Source organism: Lepidothrix coronata, unplaced genomic scaffold (genome assembly GCF_001604755.1).
Source record: "Lepidothrix coronata isolate B3197 unplaced genomic scaffold, Lepidothrix_coronata-1.0 Scaffold19, whole genome shotgun sequence".
NCBI lineage: Eukaryota > Metazoa > Chordata > Aves > Passeriformes > Pipridae > Lepidothrix > Lepidothrix coronata.
The window spans coordinates 5,023,146-5,046,455 of record NW_016690199.1 but is presented as its reverse complement, the minus strand read 5'-3'; the positions used below and the strand labels follow the sequence as shown (position 1 = coordinate 5,046,455).

Here is a 23,310-nt window from a genome sequence, read left to right as displayed (position 1 = left end):
TCTGTCATCCCCATTGCCACTTCCCCAGCCCCCAAGAGCTGCACCAGCACTGGGACACACACACACACACACAAACACACACACACACACACATGCAGAGAGGGCTGCTTGTGCTGGTGATGCTGCCAAAAACTAAATGAAATAAGATAATGCTAACAAACTGTGCATCCAACCGCAGCCTAAATAAACCAGAGACTTCCAGAGGTGGATTTCATCCACCCAACATGTCCCAGCATGTTTGGAAAATTGAGCATCCTACAGCCACCCACCACAATGGCCGAGAGGGAGGTGGCTCCCTGGGCAAGAGCAAGCAGTGCTGATCTTAAAAGAGAGGGAGGAATAAGACCTGGGCTTATTTGGCTTACATTGGTAGAATTAAAGAGTTTTAAGCATGAGAATGATACCAAGTCAATATACCAAGACTGTTTTAATCAAATTTTTTCTGCATAAATCTATTTGTTTTTCCTCCATGGCATGAGTTTCCCCTCCCTGAAAGCAGAGCAGCTGCAGGTCACAGAATTATGGAATGGGTAAGGATGGAAGGGACCACAAAAGGTCATCTAGTCCAATCTCCCTGCTCATGCAGGGTCCCCGGAGCATATTACTCAGGATTGTGTCCAGGTGGTTTTAGAAAATCTCCTGTGAAGGAGAATCCACAAACTCTCTGGGCAGCCTATTCCAGTGCTTAGTCACCCTCACAGTAAAGAGATTCTTGCTCGTGTTCAGATGGGATGATTGCGACTGTTGACTTTAATAAGGCTCTTAACACTGTCTCAAGTACCTTTCACGTAAATAAGTGAGGTAGAGATGGCTTCTGGCCATGGCTTGGCATAGGTCTGATGAGCACTGCACCTTTCTCTGGGCATACAAACCTCGACCTGGGGGTCTGCTTTTGCAAGGCTTCTAGGAGGCAGACACAAAACTGAGTAGAGATCCGTGACCAGAGCAAGACTGCGTGGGGTGTTGAGTACAAGTCCAAAGGAATCTGGGCAGAGCTGGCTTCACTAATGATTTGGATGCTGAAAAGCAAAGAATGCTGAGGAGAGATTCAGGGACTGCAAGCATGGTGGTTGGAGATAGGGGACAGGAAAGAACTGTACAAACACAGGGAGGAAATTGCCCATTCAGTAATGACTCTGCAAAAATTCAAGCACTCTGGAGTATCAACAGGTCATGAACAGGTTGTGTCAGCACATTGCTATGAAAAAGGGAGCCTCTAGCTGGGACTTGAAAAAAGGGATGACACTAGGACAACACAGAAAAAAACCTCCTCTGCTGAAACTCTGCTGCTGTGCAACGTCCAATCTTGGCATTCCAGAGTCCAAAAGACAAGGAGAATGACTGACAGACTAGAAATGTAATGTCTGAGTAAGCATTGAAGAAACCAAGACAACTTAATTTAGGAAAGAAAGTAGGGCTAAACAAGATGTTGGCCCTCAAAGAGCTAAAAATTGCTTCTATAAAAGAAATGCAGTAGTGGGAAGGGAAGGCAAGGGAAGGTAAGGGAAGGCAAGGCGAAGCATGAAGGCAAAGCAGTCTTCAGGGAAATTCAGCTCCACACTGGCTTTCATACCAAGTCCTGATCTCATGACTAGGCAGTTCTTTCCTGATCAACCTCAGGAAACTGGTCACTCAATTCTTCCTCATATGTTGTGAATGCACAAGGTTTGATGACAGCTCCACATTCTTCCAGGGCCCTGTTTTTTAAATAGGCAATAGGGAAGATGATGCCAGAGCTCTGCTTCTCGATCCCCAGTCTGCCTTACAGGACATGGGCACTTGGCTTCTGCAGTCACTGTCACCTCTCTCCCCTCCCTGTGACAAATGTTGGATATGCAGAGATATTTCCCACTGTGCCCACAGTAATCCCAGTCCATGTGGCTATCAGGCAGTCTTGGGGAAAACATTTCGGGCGTGCCTATTTTTGATTATGATGTTGTAGCCTGAGCTCCACCTGCCTGGACTTGTTTGGTTTCAGAAAGAGCCAAGAAGTAGCATCTGGCAAGGCAGTTATCAATGACCATGCAGGCCATAAAGCTGCAGGAAGATCCCCATTACATCCCCACCTGCCCAGGACAGCCTCTATAAAGAAACCACCATAGATTTGGGCTTCAACTTAGTGTACCCTGTTTCTCACAGGATTTCTCCCCTTGCAGTGCAGTCTCCTGCTAGAGGACTCCCTCCAGGACTGCAGCACCAGCAACATCTGCCGTGCACTGGGCACAGGGCTGAGCCAGGGCCAAGGGACAGCCAGGATAGCTGCAGCTCCAGGATGAGCAAACACTGCTGTCAGGCTGAGCATTTTGGCTGCAGGGCTTCCCCCAGGGCAGGGAAGCAACAGGCTCCAGCTGGGAGCCTGTGGTGAGATTTGGCCAGCAGGTAGATGGGGACAGACCTGGGGCAGCACTTTTGCCAGGCTGAGGTGCCAGGCAGGAAAGATGAGTGAGCTGGTGGAAATTTTATGGGAGACCTAAGTGCAAGCATGACAGGAGAAGGAAGCACATCCACACGGCCCCTCTGCCATGGCACGGAGCTGCTGCCGGTGCTCAGCCCCGCCCTGTATTACCCGGGCTGGAGGGAGCAGAGTGATCCTGCCAGCGAGGGGCTCTGCAGCCCCCAGGGCTGGGGGACCAGGGAGTCACCCCAGGGCCCAGCTGGTGTTAGGGCAGGACTCAAGCATGTACTTGTCTGGCGGTGCCTGAAGAGGAGGCTGATTTGCCTCTGCAAGTGAGTTCAGCTCCTCCGTCCTCAGTTTTTAGGCTGAAAGTCGGCAGGACTGGGCTTAAGAACATCAGATACCAGTTGCCAACGGGCAACAGTCGGCACTGGTCCTGAGCCCGTGTTTGGGAGTAGACATCCTCCACATCTTAACCCCGGGTGACGGGCATCCCCCGCGGAGCACAACCCTGACCCCCCCGTCTCGCCCTCCCGGGGGGACCCGCCCTCTCCCCGCCGCCCCACGCGTGGGCTCGGGTGTTTACCCCCATCTAGTGGTGGACCCCGGCTCCACACGGGCGCTCGGCAGCGAGGAGAAGGTATCCCGGGGGTCCTCAGCTTGGGTCGGGCTGAGGCTCTCAGACTCCCTCGCTGTTGAGGGGATGAGGTGACACAGGCAGGGCTGGGGCTGGGGGCTGCCCTGAGAGCGGCCCCTCTGCCAGGGGACCTGCTGCTGCAGGGCCAAGGGGTCACACCAGACCCTATTGACAGCTGGAATTAGTGACGGGGAGGGGAGGCAGCAGCACCCTCTGCCCAGGATCGCCTTGGCAGTAGAGGTCTCCATTTTTGCAATTTTCTTCGTGCTGCTGCTCCAAAGGAGACCTGACAGAGCCCATCACCTGTGTATCCCAGCAAGCAGCCCAAGACCACATCCCAGGCACCTGTACTACCTGCCACGGACCATTCATCCTGTAAGAGCCATGAACCATGGCTATAATAAGGCCCCTGAGGCCATCACCTCATGGGTTTGGGCTGAGTCAGCCCTTCATCACCAGTGCACACTCAGGGGTACACACTGTCAGGGACGCCAGGAGATGTCCAGCTGCCCCAGCAGCAGAGGCATTTCTGAGGGCAGGCAGGTCACAGTACAGAGTGGAGGAATGGGCACTTTCCTGTCCCCTACTCTGCACGGACCAAGCTTCAGACAAGTGTTGCACTTGTGGCTGTGTCCTGCCTGTTGCAGTGCTTCAGCCTCCTGCCCACATACCACTGCTACCACAGGGGCACCAGGGCAGGCAGCAGCCCCCAGACACCCATTTCCACTGACAGACCAGTCCACACCAGCCCCTGGGTGTCTGGACCAAGCAGCCCTGCCTGAAGCTGCAGAGGAGACACCCATGAGAAGCTCAGACCTGAGAGGATGAGGGTGCCCTTGGTGGCCACAGCTGCACAGTGGCTGCCACCCACATCAGGACACTCCTGGTATGTCGTCACCTGTGGAGCAAAGGCAAGGCCACAGACATGTGTCAGGATTGCAAAATGCTGTCCCGTGCAGTATCAAAAGTTCCCCACACCGATCTCTACATGGGTGCTTCACACTAGGGAGAGCACAGCCCTCAGCCTGTGCATAGAAGTGTTCTCCCCCTTCTCCCACAGATCTTTTAATGAAGACCTCGTGCTTAGCATCTACCCCAGCTCCTTTCTGAGCTGCAACACCTCAACGTGGGCTTATCCTTCCCATTCTCAGACCCTCCTCTCACTCTGAAGTTTGGTTCATGCCAAATGAGACACCAGCAGACATGAGCAAAGTGGCCCACAGACTTTGTGGCAGCATCAGGAGTTGCAGCAAGTGTCTGGGAATGGAGATTTGGATCTTTCTCAGCACTGGACAGTCTGGAAGGGAATAAAATTACATCATTCGTAATAGTACAAGCCCATTTTGTTAGGCACAAAAGATCAGCATGGAGAAGTTTCGAGGGTAGAATCCAGTGAAGGAAAAAAATCTGATACTCATTTGTGAATCAAGAGTTGCTTTATTTTTTTTCCAAGACCCTGTAAGGATGTATGATATAACAAACCACTCCAGACAGTCTGCTCTTGCAAATACTTTGTCCCAGCCCTGAAACAAGGGATTTTCCCAGCAGCTGCTTTAAACCCAGTCCATTTATTTTAAGTGCTGGCAGACTGGCACCCCTTTTAGAACAGCCCATTGGGACAATATGCAATGCCCTTGTACAGGCTGTGTGAGCCAAGTTGGACAGGACAGGCAGGCAAAGGCAGCACCACAGCCCACAGAGTGGGCAATGGGACAGTTTGGGGAGGACAGCTGGGACAAGGCTGAAAACCAGGATAGTGGTAGGAGACAGAGAGTCAGCAGATGTGGAGCTGGAAACTGGAGCTTGGAGGGAGGTAATAGCACCAGAGCTCCTGAGAAGCAAAGAGGAGAGGCAAACCCACGCAGAACTATTTATTTGGGCTGTTAATTTTCTGTCACACAGGTGGGGCTGACCCCAACAGCCAATGCAATGAAGGTGGTGGGGAGGCATCCAGAGGTGAGGGCAGAAACCTGTCGTCTGATGCCCATAGGGCCTTAGGTTAGATTCAGCCAACTAAAACCTTATCTTAAAGCCCTTTACTCCCCACAGCAGGAACCCTGGCTGCTATGGAGTGGGAAGAAATTATGTCCTTGGGTCCTGGCTCTTCGGTGCTGCCTTCTGACCTCTCCTCTGCACTCACAAGCTCCAGCTGTTTCTATAAAGCACAGGGCACATCTCAACAATTCTGTTCATCACTGTCTTTTACGATCTTCCCATAAAACTGCTGGTTGTTTGGCTGGAAGAAACATCTACATGCTCTGTGTATCCTACTTACACCAGAATTCTCAACTTTTTGTTGTCCTGGAAGTCTCACACCCTGGTTAGGGGCCTCTCACAGCCCACACGACTAATAGGTCACACAGGCATATTCCCCTGTAATATCCCGTAATAATAACACAAATAAGACAAATAAAAGAGCCGCAGCCCTTTCGGTGTCCCGGTGCCACTAGATGGCATCAGTTGTGTGCCCTTCCCAGTCCGGGTGTCCCCAGGGCCACTGAGGGAAACTGGAGGGATCCAGCCTAGCCCATGCTACAGAGCCAGAGACTGCTGCACAGGTGGATGCCTCCTGCTCCTCCTTTCCACAGGGACCATGGTGTGCTGGGGTAAAGGAAGACATTTAAGACTTAAAATCAAACCTTCATTGTTGTGCTGGGGGGAATTACCCGTGATGGCTTTTGTCATGCTGCCTATCCCACACACAGCCTTCCCCACCCATGGATTAGGCATCACTCCCTGCTGGGTGTTGGAGAGGAAACTCTCAAGTGTGGGTGAAAGTTATTCTGATCAATACTGGGATCAGTGGTTGAGCTTCCACCATTGACAGGCTCCCCTTGGGAGGAGGGAGGAAAGGGAATAATTTACTATATAATTTTGCAATCAGCAAGTGGCTTGCCTTCCCTGAGATCTCATAGTTTTAGGGATTGATTCTCCTCATGCACATTTGATATCCAACAGAGCTCAGCATGTCCCAGAGTATTCATTACCTGTATTTTTCACCATCAAGCCCTCCATTCCCTGTCACATCCTTGGCAAAGACACTAAGTAAACCAGGAAAACGCAGGTGGCACCTCAGCAAATGTCAGGTCTTTCCTCAGACCTTGCAGCATAATTAAGGAGGATCTGTTTTCCACTGTCTTCAGCATTAAGCACTGAAGGTGACCCTCGGAGACAGGAGCTCAAATGACAGGAGTGGCTGGCGAGGCTCTGCTGCACTTCAAAGCAGCCAGACAAACCCTGGCCCCAAGCAGTGTGGGGTACATGGGTGACAAATCATTGCTCACCACCCAACCAGCCCAGTGCAGAGCCAGAAAGGTGATAGATGGAGCACAGCTCCCAAAAAAGTTGGAGCATTAAACCACCAAGAGCAACGCGTAAGTCCCTGATGCCCACATCACCAAGGCTGGCACGTCTGGATGATTGGTGAGCATAGCAGTGGCATGACCCTTGTGCCAAGGGGATCACAGCAAAACCCAAAGGAATGGGAGGGGAACTTTATGCAGGGAGTCTCTGAGTGCTGAGCTCTGAGCGATCCTGTCCTGCTCGCAGAGGTGGAGTCACTGGATGCAGGGCCAAGTGGGAGATGAGCAGCACAGCTCCATGGTGGCCCTGGCAGGCTGATGGCAATGGCAGGGCTGCCCCTACCCACATCCCAAGGCCACAAGGTAATCCTGAGTGTGACCCTGCTTCCCAGTCCTCTGCAGAGAGGCACAAATCCCACACAAGCGCTTTAACCCCAGCCTAGGGTGAAGGCTAGAAAGTAGGAGGCTGGATCACTTGAGAAGGTCAGGTCACACAACAAAGTGGGTTAAAATCCCCCCAAACAAGGAAAATCCCTCATCCTCCTTCCCCACAGCCTTTCCTCCCCTCCCTGATCACCTCAGACAGTCCTAGGGAGTGACCCAGCGTCCCCTTATCACAGCTTCCCCTCCTGGGGATCCACTAGGAAACTCCCCACACACCATCTGCTCCCCTCAAGCAACTTGCAGGTGGCAGAGGACATCCTTCCCACACCATCTGCCTCCACACCAGGCCACCTCTCCCCCTCACTGCCCATGCCCCACCCCAGTCAACCCTCTGAGCCCTCTGGCTCTGGAAAACTTCACATATGCCCTCAGCACTAAGCCTCATGGACAAACTCAGGACTTTATTTAGTCTCTCCATGACTGGATGGTACACACAATGTGCATAAACTTGCTGCTACAAAGCCTCATTGAAAGGGGTGTTTCTCCACACACAGCAGTGGCGAGCCCAGCGTCCCTCAGCTCCCAGCTGCTGCTTCCAAGTGGAATATACCCTCGCCTGCCTGTGGATGTCAAATGGCAGAGACATACATAGACATTGACACGTACGTGGTCAGAGCCGTCCACATGCTGTGGCATTATTTTTAGCCCAATGGTGACTGAAATGTCAGAGGGGCTTTTATTTTTATTTATTTCCTCTGGAAGGCTTGTTGCTTGAAATTCCCATTGGCAGAGGCTGACCTTGACCCTGCTGTCACAATAGGGTCTGTCATGCAGGTCTGTCATCCCTTCCCACCCTTGAAAAAATGTGCAATTCGTCAGGAGGGGAGGGTGACTGGCCCAGTGTGCCTGGCAAGGCTGGCACCTTTTGGAGGACAGGTGCCCACTCAGCCCCACAGCCCAGCTGTGCCCACCTGTCCAGCCTGCTGCCTCAGCTTCCCCAGCCTTCCCACATCCCAGGAAAGGTCTCACTGAAGCTGCAATGCACAGCTATGAAACCTGAGGGACACCAGGACTGGACTTTGGAGCAGCCATGCAGTCAGGAAGGGCATTCAGGCCATGGGATGCTCTCACTGCCCTTTAGTGACGTGAGGGATGCAGTGTAATGATGCCAAGGTCTCATGGGGCCCTGAAAGCACACAGAGGACTCCCTGGAGATGGAGCAGCATGTTCCTTCCTGCTGCTCTGCCACGCTCAGCACTGCACCAGGTGCAAAGCTAGTGACAATTACAAACCTGCCTGGCTCCTGAAGAGCTCACAGGACCCCATCTGCACCCAGGGCTCTGGGCAGAGAAGCTGCCCCTGAGCTGGGACACCTGTGCCCCTGGGATGGTGGCACAGCACTGCAGAACGTGGCAGAACCCACCAGGTCTGCGCTTTCCCTGGGTCCCAGGGCATGACACATCTGCTGCCTCACACATTGACAGGTTATGCACAGATTTTCCCCTTTACTTGTTAGGGAAGCAGATTTGAAGGAAAATGGCAGCTCAGAAAAGCACTGGCACATATGAGGCAGAGTTCTTTTCCTTGTTTATGCTGTCAGAGAGGAGCATTAATGGCCTGTTTTCACACGATAGCAAAGGAGGGCCTTGAACCACATCCAGCTTGGAGGTTGTGACCAGTCCATAGATAACTGGGAAGAAAAGTCAGTGTTTTCCTGTCAGAACTGCCTATTTACATCTGAAAACTAGCAGAGACCTTGCCCAGAGGCTCGGACAAACAGCTCCTTTCACTGCCTGCTTCCCATGAGGCTTTCTCCTCCCTCTCCAAGAGGAAATTTCCAGTAACCAAGGGATAAAAATGAATGCAAGACTATGCTCCAGAGCCAGCTGTAAAACTCATAAGGGAAGCGCTCCCCATCCCACAGCCCACCATGGCAGGCTGCCCCCGAAGCAGGTCACAGCCTTTGTGAGTGAGGGAAGAGGCAGCTCTGTCTGCACCCCTCCTGGTGTGGGTCAGGCTTCTGGGGGGTGGATCAAGGTGCCCAGACCAGCAAGAACTCCCAGCACGATGGGCTAGGCAGGATTCCCCAAGAGGATCCCGAGTCCCTCAGGAGGTTGCAACGCTAGGACAACGTGTGGTGCAGCGGTCTCTGGTTTCATGTGAGATTGCAGGAAACAAGGGATGGAAACAGAGAGAAATTTGGTAAGGGTGAACCTTCCTCCTTCACACATGCCACCATGCCACATCCTGGGAATAACTACTAGGACTCAGCTAAGTGGCAATCTCTAGGAAGTTTTGGAGGAATGTCTTTCTGCCATATCCCATCCATCTCCCTCCTGGATTTTGCATAGAAGATTAGGATTTGAGCCACGTGGCTTTCCTGCAAAAATGCAGGAACTGTGTCTTCCGTAGCTGACAGGCTTCTCCATATGTCCAGCTGCATGGGTCCCTGATGCTTTCAAGGAGCTGTGATTGCAGATGCTGCCACATGGGAGCAAGGCTTCACGTTTCTCATAGCTGGCCTGAGGGAAGGCAAGAAAAAATCTGGGTAATAAAATAACACTTGTGAGAACACGTGTGAGAGTCAAACAGTTGAAACATCCCTCCTATGCACTGACTCTTGCATGAAGATGTATTGACATTCACCTGCTGAAATTCTCCAGTTCCTGGGCTACACAATCCATGGGTCCGTAGTCATAGGCAGCATCCCTGCTGCCTGCCCTATCTAGACAAACCTTCTCACCCCTCTTCTGGAAGGACATTTCATGCAAACACGAAACAACCAAACCTAGCACTTTTTCCAAGTCCTCCCACTTCCATATACAGAGGGGGCAAATATGTTCCTGATGAGGAGAAAGCAGTTGATTCCCAAAGTACCTACAGGTCACACCCCAGAGCATGGCAGCAAAATCCCAGGGCTGCAATGGAAGAAAGAAGGTGGTGCATCCCATAATTTCACCATTTCACCCTGAGCTCAGGTGAGCTGACCAACCTGTGCTACACATGTGCTTTCACTGCAGTGCAGACTCAGCCTGGTCTGCTGAGATGTGGGAGCCTATTTGCCCAGGGGACTTCACAAAATAGGAGATTAAGTGACTTACATTGTTTTAAAAACATGTTCCTGGATATCTTTAATAAAGCAAAGGTGACACCATGGGTAATTTCTTTAAAGGAGGGTATAAAAATGGGTGGCTGATAGCCAGTTCATTATATCAGAATCAGTTTTCATTAAGAAGGGGAAGCTTGTGTGCTTATTAATTGTTTCTCTAATTGCTTTCTCTCCCTGCTACCAGGACAGCCTGCTGTCTGCCTGTGCCTGGAGGCCTCGGGTCAAAGCCCTGCATAACTCATCCCTGATCTGCTAACATGGGTAACTATAAATAAACGGTGACACCTGAGAGCGCGGGAGGTGGAAAGGGACTGTGCTTCTCAACCTGAGATACTCAAACTAGTCAGCTTATCCAACAGAAGGTGACTGGTGTCAATCTGTAGATATTAAAGTGAGAGGGACTATTTCTAGTAGCCAAGGGATCTGACCTGGCCAAGATAAAACAAAATTCTCTGGCTCTGAGCTGGATAAATTTGGACTAAAAAGAAGTTGCTGATTATTTAAAGTGAAGAAAATATCTACATGTTCTCCACTAACAAGTATTTTAAAACCATGAGGAACTGCTCAGCTTCAAGAACTGTTTCAACTTACCCAAAAAAAAAAAAAAAAAACCAGCTTGTGACTATGAAGGAGTCCCTTGGGAGACTGAAAGGCAATTGCAGGTGCTCCAAATGAGCATTGGCAATTCACGCCAGGAGATTTAACACCTCACAGTGACAGTCATCCCTCTGATTTAACTCTCCTCCCTTCTGCCACCAGCTGCTGCTGCCAGCATGGAGGGGGCACACTTCCCTCTGGTTTTCACAGCATGGCACAGTCACTTAAACAGGGCCAAGTCTGGTTCAATTAATGCAGCTGTCATGGAGGGGGCAGTGGTGGGGCTCCCATATCCCTCCCTTCGGCACCAGGGAAGCAGGAGGACCACTGAGAAGAAGATCCCTTGGTGTGCCCTACCAGGAGGCAGCAGTATTTGCCTCAGAGACCCTGTCCATGCAGAGGGTAAGAACTGGGAGGGAGAGGATGCTGCGGAGAGACCTTGCTGCAGGAACACACAGACAGGAGTGAAAGATAAGGAGGAGGAGCCCTTTCTTCTCCTCTGTCCCTTCTGTAACCTGAATCACACATCTAAGCATTCAGCACCCTGCACTGCCTACAACATGATCCTCCATGACGTGGAAGTCTAAAGGTGGAGAAAGGGAAGTAGAGCCAGCATATAGAGCAATGAGGACCTTGAGGTGGTGATGTTACAGCCATCATTGCTCCACCTCCCTGTAAGCAGGAATGCCTGCACCTGTACAGGTATTCATGTTACACATAAGCACACACACACACCTACCTTTGCTAACAGCAGAGGCAGCCACAGAGCCCATATTTTCTAGGTTTTACTTCTATATCTGCAAAAAGTAAGTTTGCTTCTGTTTCTGATTCCCTGCAATTATCTTCAAATGCCTTCAAGAGAGCAGTTCTGTCTTCTCGGCTGAGCGAGTCTTTGAGGTCCAGCACCGCACTCAGATGTTCCTTCCTTTCCAAAAGGGTAAGAGGGCAGGTCAGCAAATGAGTCAAGGAAAAAACCCTTGCTTTCTATTACTCAGTTTTGCTGGACGAGACCAAAGGCTGGAAGCTGCTGAGCTGCTTTCTGACACCTGCTGGCTACCTAAGAAGGAGGAGGCTGTATCACAAGGGTTGTCTGGGACGTGGCTGAGCTCACGGATCCCAAGCCCAGGGCACACAGCATCCCTGTGAAGTTGTGGAAACCTTCAACTCAGGTTATTCCGAGAAAAATACTTGTAACTATCATAATAGGTTTCAGATAACTCTGTATTTGACCAGTTGGAAGCATTTTTGGTGTCTTTTCTCCCCGCAAATGGCACTAATTCTTGTTCATCTGGAAGGTTATAGGATTTTTGCTCTACAGAGCATTGCTTCACTGAGCAGCACCATATTAGATATAAGGCAAATGTATCCAAGCCAAACAGTTTTAAACACACAGAAATCTGTTGTAATCAAGAACAGTGCATCCACTCACACCAGGATGACCTCCTCTGAGACCTGGGTCTTCTGAGTACTTCCTATGCCCACTTCCTATACTATATATATATATATATTATTTATGTATGTATGTATATACATAGTAAGAGAGTAAGAATCACTATCCTGTATCAGATAAGCAGCTTTTTAGCTCAATAGCATCTTTAAAAGTAGTAAATGTTTAGGAAAAGAATAAAGAAACCAGATGAAGCACAACAAGATCTCTCTTTGTCTTTTTTCTTTTCTTTGCTTCTGGCAGTCTACAATTCAGAGACTTCCCTTGCTGGGGGTTATATCATGATTGCCATGTTGAATAGGCACTGAAATAATTATCTACCACAAATTGTCTGCTCCCCATTTGAAACTATTCACACTTTTGGCCTTCACAGCATCCTATGACAGAGAGCTCTTCACTGCAATCATGTTAGGTTGGAAAAACACAATCACTTGCACAGCACATCAGAACAAAAGATAGATGTAATAAACCACAGACCTTGGAACAAATGCAGTTAGCTAAGACCTCACCTTCCTAGTAAAAGTTGTGTTTCATTTCTGTTTACAGCTTCCTGTAAGAAATGGAAGTGTATATTCTTGTTGAATGCACCTGGAATTTTGTGGAAACAGTTATACAAGGATTGGTAAAGTATTGAAGCCAAAAGCCAAGTGCTTGGAAGTTATGAAATGCCTGAATTAAGAATATTTTTGAATCCTACACTTGACACATACGTGCCTGCAAATTCTCCATTCAGGTAGCATTTTCCAACAGCATTTCTTTTTTGTTGACAGCCATTTCATCCATCATTCACCTTTACAGAAGTACATCTCAGCTCCACCAGTTCATATCTGGCAAAGTTATAAACTTTGTTAATCAGCATCTGCAAAGGGGCAGCACCAAGTACACTCAAAGGTGACCATTGTGCCTGGCCCAGCACACTGCAAAAAGTATCACAGGACTAATACTGCTGTAGGTCTTCTGGTGTCAACTAATCATGTCAAAGTGCAGCAGACAGACAAACAAAAGACATTACCTGAGCTCAGGAAATTCTTTGAGAATGGGCAGAAGAGCTATTTCCATCCCCTCTGCATCGGAAGCTTGAATAAGTTCTAAAATTGCTTTTATGGGATCCTTGAGGGGACCAGCTGCAGGACCCTGAGGAAAGAAGCAAAGGTGTGTTCAGGGCAAGGGAAACAGCACACAGGGTTAAGAGCCGGACTCATATCAGACTGGGTATCTCTCTGTGTGAGTTAGGAATTTTGCTGGACTGTCTATTCATGTATAGAAAGCTGGTTTGCCTCCAGGGTAGGAGAAGAGAAACTGGAGAGCAGTCATGGACTGCTTCCAGGGTGACTGGGCAACTACATTCAGCAGTGCAGAATCCCCTCCTGCATTTACTTTGGCGAAGGAAATGTACCTCATTTTTCTCTAAATTGCCTGTGCTTTCAAGACCGTTTCACCCTTTGGGGAACGTTTTGCTTCCAGAGGTAAGCACAGCCCTCTGCTTGGCCTATGTGAAAACAAGCTCTGTTGGCCAAACATGCTGGCATTTCTGCTACCCCAAAGCAAGCCCAGGGACAGAAAAGAGACTTTGGGGAGAGGATGAGGGAACACAGATCCTCTAACAGAAAAAAAGGGAAGCAGGGCTGGAGTGTAAATAATACAACATGACTGGTAGATGCTGCATATGATCAGCTCCCTCTAATCTGGAGCACACAGGAGAAAAAAAAGCCTCATCAAAAAACACACAGCATTTTCAGCAAAGCTGGAGAAGCAGAATGCAGATGAACTGCCAAGAGAGAGCTTCAGGTCTCACTCACATTTTTCGTCAGTGCCATAATACAGTTAAATTGTTTCCCTGAATTATTGATGCCACCACATCAACAGAGACTCTGTGACAAAGCAAACCTGGAGAATGGGTTGCCAAACTGGGGCAGGAGAAGCCCAGGTTCCCCTGATCTCCTCGGGGCACTGGGAAGAGCAGGTCACATTCTCCATGCGGCACCTCCGCACTGAACATAAATTAAAAATAATAGTAATATTTGAAGACAGCCTTCCCCCTCTTCCTCTGCACTGCAGACACACAGCATGCCTAGCTCGGCTCAGTGCACAAGCTGTACTCAGCTCCCGAGGCACCAGTACTGTACAGCTTCATACTTGGCAAGCTTACTATTACAAAATGCTAATTAATTTGAAGGCGTCAGATTTGGTTAAGCACTATACAGACAAGCAAGGTCAGAGGTAAACAGCCTGTAGTCTAAAAGGAAAAAAAAAAGAGGTGTCTTGTGAGCAGTGTTTAAGTGCCTTTGACATGTACTGCTCTTAGGAGAGAAGGAAGGTATTTCCTAATGTGTTTTGAGGATGGAGGGGGAAGGAAGAGTCTGAAGAGAGGTGATAGCAGGGCAGAGAGCAGGTGCAGCCTGTGCAGCAACTGCACAATAAATTCAGTCTGCAGTAGAGTACATATTTTGCATGCATAACTGTGTGCCTCATTCGACTGAGGATCAGGCTGTCCCCTGCAAATCGCTCAGGCATTTCATTCCCAGGGTTTTCGGTGTTCCCACCTCAAGTAAGAAAGTGCACAGACTGGGCACACAGGGCTAACCAGATGCAGACTTTTTTCACCCAAGCTAAATGTAGGGTCTTAATAGATAATTAGATTTCCTGTATTTCCTCTGCACTATAAAACCAGCTTTCTGTGCATATTGCAGCCAAAGCTTGTGCTGAGCAGAGCATTACTGGTAAACTTCAGAGTTAAGATTAGAGAACCCTCCTGCTATTCCCCATGGCTTGATTGCTCAAAGCACTGACTCATTTGTGATTGATCACTACAGGAGAGGTGGGTCTTCAGCTAAAAGCACTGGCAGCTTCCAGCTTTCCACCATGAAACTAGTGTATTAATTGTAATAGCTCAGAGAGGTTTTTAGAGAAGCCTACAGACGATCATTTTGATTTCATTTTATTCGTTGGACAAAGTAAGAATTGCTGACAAATTACTTGCAGGGGACTCATCTGTGAGAAAATAGATTTTCAGTCCCTAGCACTTAAATTGACAAGCTGTGAGAATTACTCAGAATTTGTGAAATTATTAAAACCAGTATAGCCAAGGGGGCTTATAAGCTCTGTCACATCTGAGTCCTGTTACCAGACTGACTTTGCAACCAGTACCACTGTGCTGCTCAGCCCAGCCTCTTACAAAGCACTATGCCTAGGCACTCTCAGCCTGCACTTGCTAATGAGCCATGCCAGGGACATTGCACAGCAGTGATTCTCCAACTGGAGCAGCTGCAGGAGGGGATGCTGCTGCCATTGCAGTCCTTACCCTTGGGTAATCAAGGGACCCATGTTACAGCCTGGTGGCATCCACAGATGCCGTGTGTGGCACTGCCAATTACACCAGATTATGAATTGAGCAAAGAAGCTTTTTTAAGCTTCTGAAGTTGTTTCTGCAAATCAGACCTAGCACTTTTACCACAAGTTTACGTCAGAGGCGTGGCTCTGCTTTTACACCTAATCTATCCCTTCTGCAATGCACCTTTACCTTTTAGTGCTGTGAGGTGTTAACCCTGCAGGAAGACTCGTTCCTCCCCACAGCTGTCACCAACCACAACAGCATCAGCATGCTTTTGCCTGTGGGGGAACGCTGCAGCAGAGGGAAATGGCTCACACAGCCATCATCCCAGATCTGAGGGGCTGGGAAGGACCTGCGGGGTGGGAGGAGGCTGAATGGATAACAATGCACACCCCATGTCCAGGGAGGAGCAGCCATGAAGGGCAATCCACTGAGCAGGTGAAGATGTGGAGCAGCCAGTTTGGTTCATCACTCAAGAGGCTCAAGGAAAGTGCTGCCCCTCCATGCCACGTACCCAAGGCTTGCTGGGGGAAGCTGACAGTTTTGGAGCTGTCTCACCAGCTCAGAGGAGCACGCCTCATTTTTATGTCAGTGGCAGGAGTGCGAAACTTGCCTCCTCCAGTCACACATTTCAAAACCATGAACTAACAGCTTCTGGCAGATCAGAAGTGCCGTCAGCACATCTGACTGTCATTTCTGTGAAGCTGGATACCCCTGCAGCAAAAACTCTTAAGCTTTTTTGTTGCTTTCAGAGTCTTTTCTTCTGCTGGTACCATTCTTGATGACAAGAGAGCAAAACTGTAACCATATCAAAGACTTACTAAGCACTCTTTAAAGATGGCTTGCATCATCCTATGATCTTCTTCTATCTTGTTGACAACCTTCCTCCTCTGCACAGAAGATGGTTTCCTGGGAGTGGTCAGGAGAGCCTGCACATATTCTGTAATAACAATGGCATTGACAGCCTGGACGAGGGCCTGTTCCAGAGCAAAGACACACAGATTAACTTCCTAAGCAAGGACCAGACCATACCTACAGGATTCTGAGCAGTGCAGACAGTGGATATAGTGTCCATGCAGATGGCTGTCTCATTTCTTTGCTTAAGTATCCCTTTAAAATGCTTGGTCTAACACATGGGGTAGCTCCAAGCTGCATGGGGACGACATAAACACTGTTGATAAATGTGGAGCAAAAGCAGTGGAACCAGTTACCTCAGCCAGAGGTCACTCACGCTCCAGAGCTGCAGTGATACTTGGCATGGCTAACAAACACATCACCTGGCAAGAGCTTGGACTACAGACAAAGCCAGATCCAGTCTCCCTGGAGCATCTACACTGGACACAGGGCCATACCCTTGGCACACAGCTGTGGCTGAGCACAGAGAAGTCACTTGGTATCTCCCTCTGAGTCACCCTGAGAACTCCAGTGTGGAGGAACTCCAAGGGGCTGAGGAACTCCAGTGTGGAGCCCCTGAAAGGGCTGAAGAGCATTTCTAAGGGGAGAGGGGCTGCTGCACAGAAGCCACACTTCAGTAGCAATTGAAATGAGAGCAGTTTTAGACTGCAGTCCAAGGGTACAGGAAATCCCCAGCTCTGTCCAGAACAGACAAAGCAAGAGACAGAGAGCTCTGGCACAGTGTTTTGCCACCAAGCTGCTGCTTACCCCAGCACTAATGTGACATAATGTCCAGTGACAGGCTCTGAACAACAGCAGAATAGCTCCTATTTTTTTATCTTCTATTACCTTTTTCCACATTGCAAAATGCTAACTAAAATCACTGTCAAAGAAACTGCAGACCTGGGAGCCCTCTGCTTTAGAGGGACATACGTGGCACAGGTAGCAGCAGCAAATCCAGCCTGAATACAAAAGAGGGTTCCCCAGGTACCAAACTCATTGCTGAAGAGACAGACTCAAAAGGTGTTGTAAGATTCTAGACAAATTATTTAGGCTACTGTAAAGGTGAAAAATCTTGGGCTCTTTGTGAGGTTTTTCTTTGCCAACCCTTTGTGTCCTTTAGGAATCTGGACATTTCACTACTCTGTGTCCTCCCTCCCTCCATCAAAGGGACAAATATTCCTTACAAATAAGGTTGAAGCACATTAGAAGCTGAGAATTCCCAGTATAATGGCATTGTGGCAATGGTAGGATCAGAGATGGCCCAATGCTCCCCCTTTGTATTTAGGAGGTACATTCAGTTTCCACATTTCTTCACTTGCTGGTTTCTCTGCTGTGATAACAGAAAGGTCTCAGATGTCACTGTCCAACTCTGTTGGATAGAGGAACTGGACTGAGACCACTAGATAATTAAAAGCCTTTCTGACAACAGACAAAACTGCAGTTTGGGTTAATGTTCAAATACTGCTCCATCCAGAGGTTCAAGGACTAGTTTTAGTGATTTCCTAAGTAACATCTCTTTCTCACTTTCTTACTTATTTCTTACCTCATACATATCTGTTTCTTCCCAAAGGCCAAAAAGCTTTGCTTTAAGGATTCAAGAATGTGGCCAAAACCACTGTCACACTTTTTGAAGTGATTCTTCAGTGTTCCCTGAGGAAAAGGCACAAACAGAGTCAAAGGGTGCACATGTAGAGACACCACACAGTCAGCAGACACGGATTATTGTGCCTTTGCTCTTTCTGATCTCAGAAACAGACTCCTCCACAAGCTGCAGCATCCTGTGCCTTTACTTCAAAGAAAAGCAAAACATAAAAGAAAGAAACAATTCAAACTCAGGAAGGATGTACTAAGTTCTTAAGTCCAAACCTGGAAGACTGAAAACCTGAGCCCTAGCTCTCCTGTTTCTTCCCAGGGTTGTCCAGGCTCCCTGTCAGAACCATCCCCAGTTCCCATCTCAGTGTGTGGGCCCATGGGACAAGCTGGCAATGAGCTCTGGAGACCAAAACTGCACAGTGTAGCCAGGGTTTCTTTCGTCATTTTCCTATTGCTGCCTCCAGCCTACTCGAGGGACCTTGTGTGATGAGCCTGAATATGCTCAGGGGAGTTTCCCAGGGAAACACACAACACCACACACTGAGGAGCCTGCAACTCTGTGTTACCTAGACACAGAGTCCAGGATCAGAAGGGTGTCTGGGCTAATGGGCTGATACTGGCAAGTGTGAAGGGAGGGGAACTTATCTCAAGGGAGGGACATATTTCTGGTCAGTCTTCTCTGCCTCTTGACTACTCAGCACAGCCTTGGGCTCTGTGAGTTATCACTGCCCTGAGAAGATGCCTAGCTGCTGGGGATGAGCAGGTACTCAGTGAAATTCAGCCCTTGGGGTCTGGATTCCTAGAGGCACCATGGGGTGCCTACTTGTAGCACAACAGCAACACTACAAACAATGGAACTGGGATCCCAAAACTGGAAAAGTGAAGCTGTCCATACACAGATTCTGACAAAGCAGAGAAGCACTTAGGACTGGAAGACCAAACTATGGTTTCACCCTTTCCAAAGCAGGACATGACACTGAAGTGCATATCTGCCCTACAGTCTGAAAATAGTCAGTGTTAAAACAGATCTCCCCTACCTTGACTTTAGAAGTGACTGTCTGCAGGAAACGCTCTGTAATGTCATCTTCCATCCTGTCTAGAAATCCATTTACCTTAAGATCCTGGCCAGTGCTGGCACTGTAAATGTATGTTAGCTTAAGCCAGACAGTCCTGTTAAAAAAAAAAAATATGAAAAGTATAGATCAGATCAAATCAGGCTATTCTCTCAGATCAAGACTCTTCCTACTTTAACCAATACGACTGCCTGGGTAAGTGAATGGATTTATGCTCAGGTCCAGGGCTAGCTCAGTGACCCATATTTGTGCACCCATCTTTCGGATGTCTCTCATAAGACACTGCAACAAGGACAGGAAAGCTCAATGCACACAAATGCCACTTGTACTCATCACTAGTGAGATCAGATCAGTAAAAAATTCTAGTATTTTCAAAAATGAGTAGGCATGAAGTAGCCTTGACGAACGGAGGCTGAATGAGCATTTGTGTACCTCAGACAACCTACAAATACAAGACAATTATCTCCCATCATAACAGTCTTCAAATCAGCAAATCGTGGTTAAAATTATCACCAGCTTGAAACCAGACATTTTACAATCTGGAAAAGTTCAGTGTACAACTTCGTTCTCAGGATCACTGTGAAGAATTACATAAAAGAGACTCATAAGTATGCAGTCTGGGATCCAGCATCAGCAACATGCAAATAAAACAAACAAAACAGCTACGGAGGCTCAACACAAGGCTCTGATGTCAAGTAATCACAGTGCATATGCTGGATTTTGGCATTTTGCTGACTCCAGAGATCCCCAGATAACTTTGCACAGGAAGAAGTGAAGCAACTTTGTTTTCTCCGTTGCTGCAAGTGCTTCTCAAATTAGCTCATAGGTGCAAACAGCCTCCTCCACCCTTCTGTGCTTTATTGCTTCCCTCCTTCCTAGCAACCTCAGGGAGAGCCTGGCATGATCCATGGGGCTTCATTCAGCAGAGCACAGAAGCTTGTGCTTACCAAGTGCACTGGCACACACATCTCAGCACAATCTTCATGAGGCTTTCGTGCTGAAGAACGATCAGGCCAGTGAAAGGAACCCAAGCACAACACAGACAGGGGTAGCCAGGATACTGTCTCCACATGTGACACAGCACTGCTGCCAGCCTCCTGCTCAGCGCCATGGGCACCAGGAAGGTGGAGATGGCGGATCACCAGCTACAGCCCCTGCACCTGCAGGACCTGGGAGCTGGCAAGCAGTAGCAGCACAGCGCTGCCAGTGCAGCAGTCGTGGCCCTCTGGCCAAGGTCACAGCCCCCATCTGAGCCTCCCTCTCTCTGGGGCAGCCAGGGCAGCTCTGACAGGGTCCTGCTGGCAACAGCTGGTTCCCTCTGTGCTTCAGGGTTGGTGTGCACAGGGTCGAATGCCCAGATCCAGCTGGAAGCAAGGTTGGGCTCAGAGCAGATTCAGAAGGAGATCAGACAGCAGAAAACTCATTTCACTCCCCAGGCTCTGGTTTCTAACCTGAGAAGGCAGCAGTTCTCTAGGATTCGTAAGCTGCTGCAGATTGGTGGGCGGCCATCAAGCTGGAGAAAGCTTCTTACTTCATCTTCATAGCTAAATTAAAACAGGAAGACATATCTTTAATCTGGCATGCTCCATAATGCATCTGACAGCAGCAGCCTGTCAGCAAACCAGAGAAATACTCTGTGATTGTTTGTCTTTTCAATGTACAGTTTCACTCTGTAAGGTGGGATCTACAGCATGACAAAGGCAATCTCTGCCCTGCCCAGCTGGTGAGGAAGGAGAGCACAGAAATGGCACAGGGAGAGCCCTCGAGCTGCCTGAATGCCCCTGATACAGACCAAGAGGCAGGAGGTTCATTTTACGATTGTTGTTGCTGCAAAACCTGTTTCTGGGCAGCAACTCAGGCTTTGCCAATGGAGCTGTGAAACAAAGACTCAGCACGTATGAATAACCCACAAAGTCTATTGACTGCTTTGTTGCAGCTTCCATCTCATGAGTGGCTCCTGGACAACCTTGTTTTATAGGAATTTCTTTCTCTCATCGTGTGGAGGGCCAAGGATCTTAAATGAAACCTCCTTCTGAAACATTCACCTACAACCAGCGCTTTCTGATGCAGGGTATGCATAGGGTGAGAGATGCCCAAGTACAAAAGGAAGATAAAGGGAGTCAGAAGAAGTGGTGAGAGGGCAGAAGATGAGAAAAAGACATTCATCCTCCTATGAAACCAGGACAAAGCAGAGCTCCTTATCGCCTCATGGAGCCAGCAAGAAGCACTGTGCCTGGGAAGAACAGCCAGGGTAGGAAGGGCCGAGCCTGGGCTCTGGCTACATGGCTGCCCCTCTTCCTGGCTGTGTTTAAGGTCTAAGTCTCTCCAGAACATCCCCCAAGGCTTTAAACCGTCCTGGCAAGTCCAGATGCACTTTGTCTCCTCAGCTTTAGCCCAACAGCAAATGCTGAGCACATGGAACAGCGGTGAAGCGCTGTCTATCCAGAAACAGCTTAGCAGGAAACAGCCATCAAACTAAAGATCCAGGTGAATATAGCATCCCCAGTTGCTACATAAGGATTTCTTTCTTTTGAGCATTAAGAATGTTATCAAGGAGGGAAAGAAGCATCCTTCTTACCTCTCCAGGAACCTCAGGCACTGCTCCAGGCACACAGCTTCCACCTTCTCACTCAGGCTCTCGCTGACACGCCTGGCAGCCTCTGTCTTCTCTGTTAGTATCTGTGGATTTCAATGTGTGAGAGGAGGGCAGGCCAAAGCCATTTGTTACCTATGCAGTGAACAGGAATACATCCCACTGCTCACCTGCTCCAAATCCCTCTGCCCTCTAGGCAGCAACTTCTGCTTAAGTTTTGAGAGCCCTTACAGCTACAGTGGAAATAAAAGTATTTTTCAGGAGCCAAATTTTAATGCCTGACCCTACATTTTTGCTACCACTGTTTTTGTTGTGGTCAGCAGGCTGGAGTCCAGGAGAAAGCCTGTCTCTGCAGATGTTCTCTGCTGGCAACATCCAGCCTGGCAGCTCAGCTCAAACAAAGACCTGACATCTGCAGGAACACCTCTGCTCCTACCTGACTCACCTTCACAGATAAATCTGGGGGCAGCTGCTAAAAAAGAGGTTGGGCAGCTGCTAAAAAAGAGGTTAGGCAGCTGTAACTGTGTGCCCTGCACCTCTGCCAGGGTCTCTACCAGGGATGTCTGAAGAAGGCATCTATCACCTTCTCAGCCACCACTGCTCACACCTGACACAGCAGTGTGTGTTAAACTCCATGGCGTTATGTCTTGCCCCACTGACCCCAGCTGGGTGGCCCAGGTGTCTGCAGGAGGTGGGCTGTGCCAGACAGCTCAAAATTCACCCCATATCAGGCAGGCTTGAGCAGGTGGCAACTTAATGCTGCCCATTAGTTGCTCTGTGGAAACAAAAGCTTGCAAGGAAAGGAGAGCCAGATGGATAAAAGGAGACAGATGGCCTCATAGGCTGTGCTCTCCCAATGCTCGTCATCCAGAGACAAAGGGTGGCTCACATCATGAATGGGTTTTTCCACTGCTCACAACAGATGTAAAAGCTCACCCAAAGGGACAGGATAAAATATGCCACCCCAAAGTGTCAGGAAATCATGGCTGATGAGTTTCTATGACACCCTGTTCATTTTTTATCTGATCTTCAGTGTCAGCTTGTGAACATTGAGGAGGCAGCAATTTCAGAAGGGTTTCCTATTTATCCAGTCTTTTCCATCACCCACCTGTCAGTTTCATACGCAACAGAGAAAACCACTCATGCTGAAGCATGGCCAGATGTTGCAGATATGAGGACCACAGGATTCAAACCAGGCTTTGTCCTAGTTCCTGTTAGAAACCTTTGCTCTGTGAGTCAGGATCAGGAAAATGAATCATCTTGGTGGCTAAAAGTCACTCTAGAACAGATACATCACTGGGTACATCACTGCTCCACCACTCCAGTGGCACAGGGCAAGGCGAGGAGCAAACAGTCCCTGCTGTGAGCTCTGCACTTGATTCCTGGGTTTGAGTTGGGCCAGCAAAGCTAGTTTTTGCAAGTTAAAGCTGTATCCTCATGAGGAAGGACAGCTGCAGTGCCTCCAACAGAGTGCCTGAGGCTGTCTGCCATCCCAAAGGACCATGGAGCTAATTTCCTCTTCATGAACTGAAAGAGGACTGCCGCTGGGGTGGTGGTAGTTGAGAAGAAAGATACAGTTGTGGGAGCCCGCATCCTACCCCTGATCTCCAGCATCACTTGAGCCTACACGTGAGCTCCAGGATTTGTTTTAATCCTTCTGCAGGTCTTGATCCAAACGCCCTCTGGCCGTGGTATGTGCTGCTCATAAATCAGCAGAATGTGCTTCTGCAATGCCCTTCGAGCGCTCACCTTTGCTGTGCTCTACAGTATCCCCTCTCACCACCCAACCCATGAGGGCAGCAGTCACAGCTGTACCCAGCACAGGAGCAGGGAGCCTGTCTGCATTTGCACTGCCAGATATGGGGCCCTGCCACAGCTTGGCAACCCTCACTGCTTTTGTAGAAGTGCTCTGCAGAACTCACAGAGAGCAGAGTGGTTAACATACACGATGA

General features: G+C 48.9%; 1 protein-coding gene across 4 annotated transcripts in view; it reads right to left on the bottom strand.

Moving 5' to 3' along the window:
* Positions 1-7,134: 7,134 nt before the first annotated feature.
* LOC108493827 overlaps positions 7,135-23,310 on the bottom strand; it is a 42,301-nt gene continuing 26,125 nt past the window's right edge. For 3 of the 4 annotated variants that reach the window (XM_017807708.1, XM_017807710.1, XM_017807706.1), the window contains 8 exons: positions 21,344-21,444; positions 20,217-20,309; positions 18,730-18,862; positions 17,643-17,749; positions 16,024-16,179; positions 12,884-13,005; positions 11,164-11,349; positions 7,135-9,240 (listed from right to left, as the gene is read on the bottom strand). In XM_017807708.1, coding sequence (XP_017663197.1) covers positions 16,122-16,179; positions 17,643-17,749; positions 18,730-18,862; positions 20,217-20,309; positions 21,344-21,444 — 492 coding nt within the window. In that variant the 3' untranslated portion in view covers positions 7,135-9,240; positions 11,164-11,349; positions 12,884-13,005; positions 16,024-16,121. The other variant, XM_017807709.1, reaches the window with a different exon arrangement.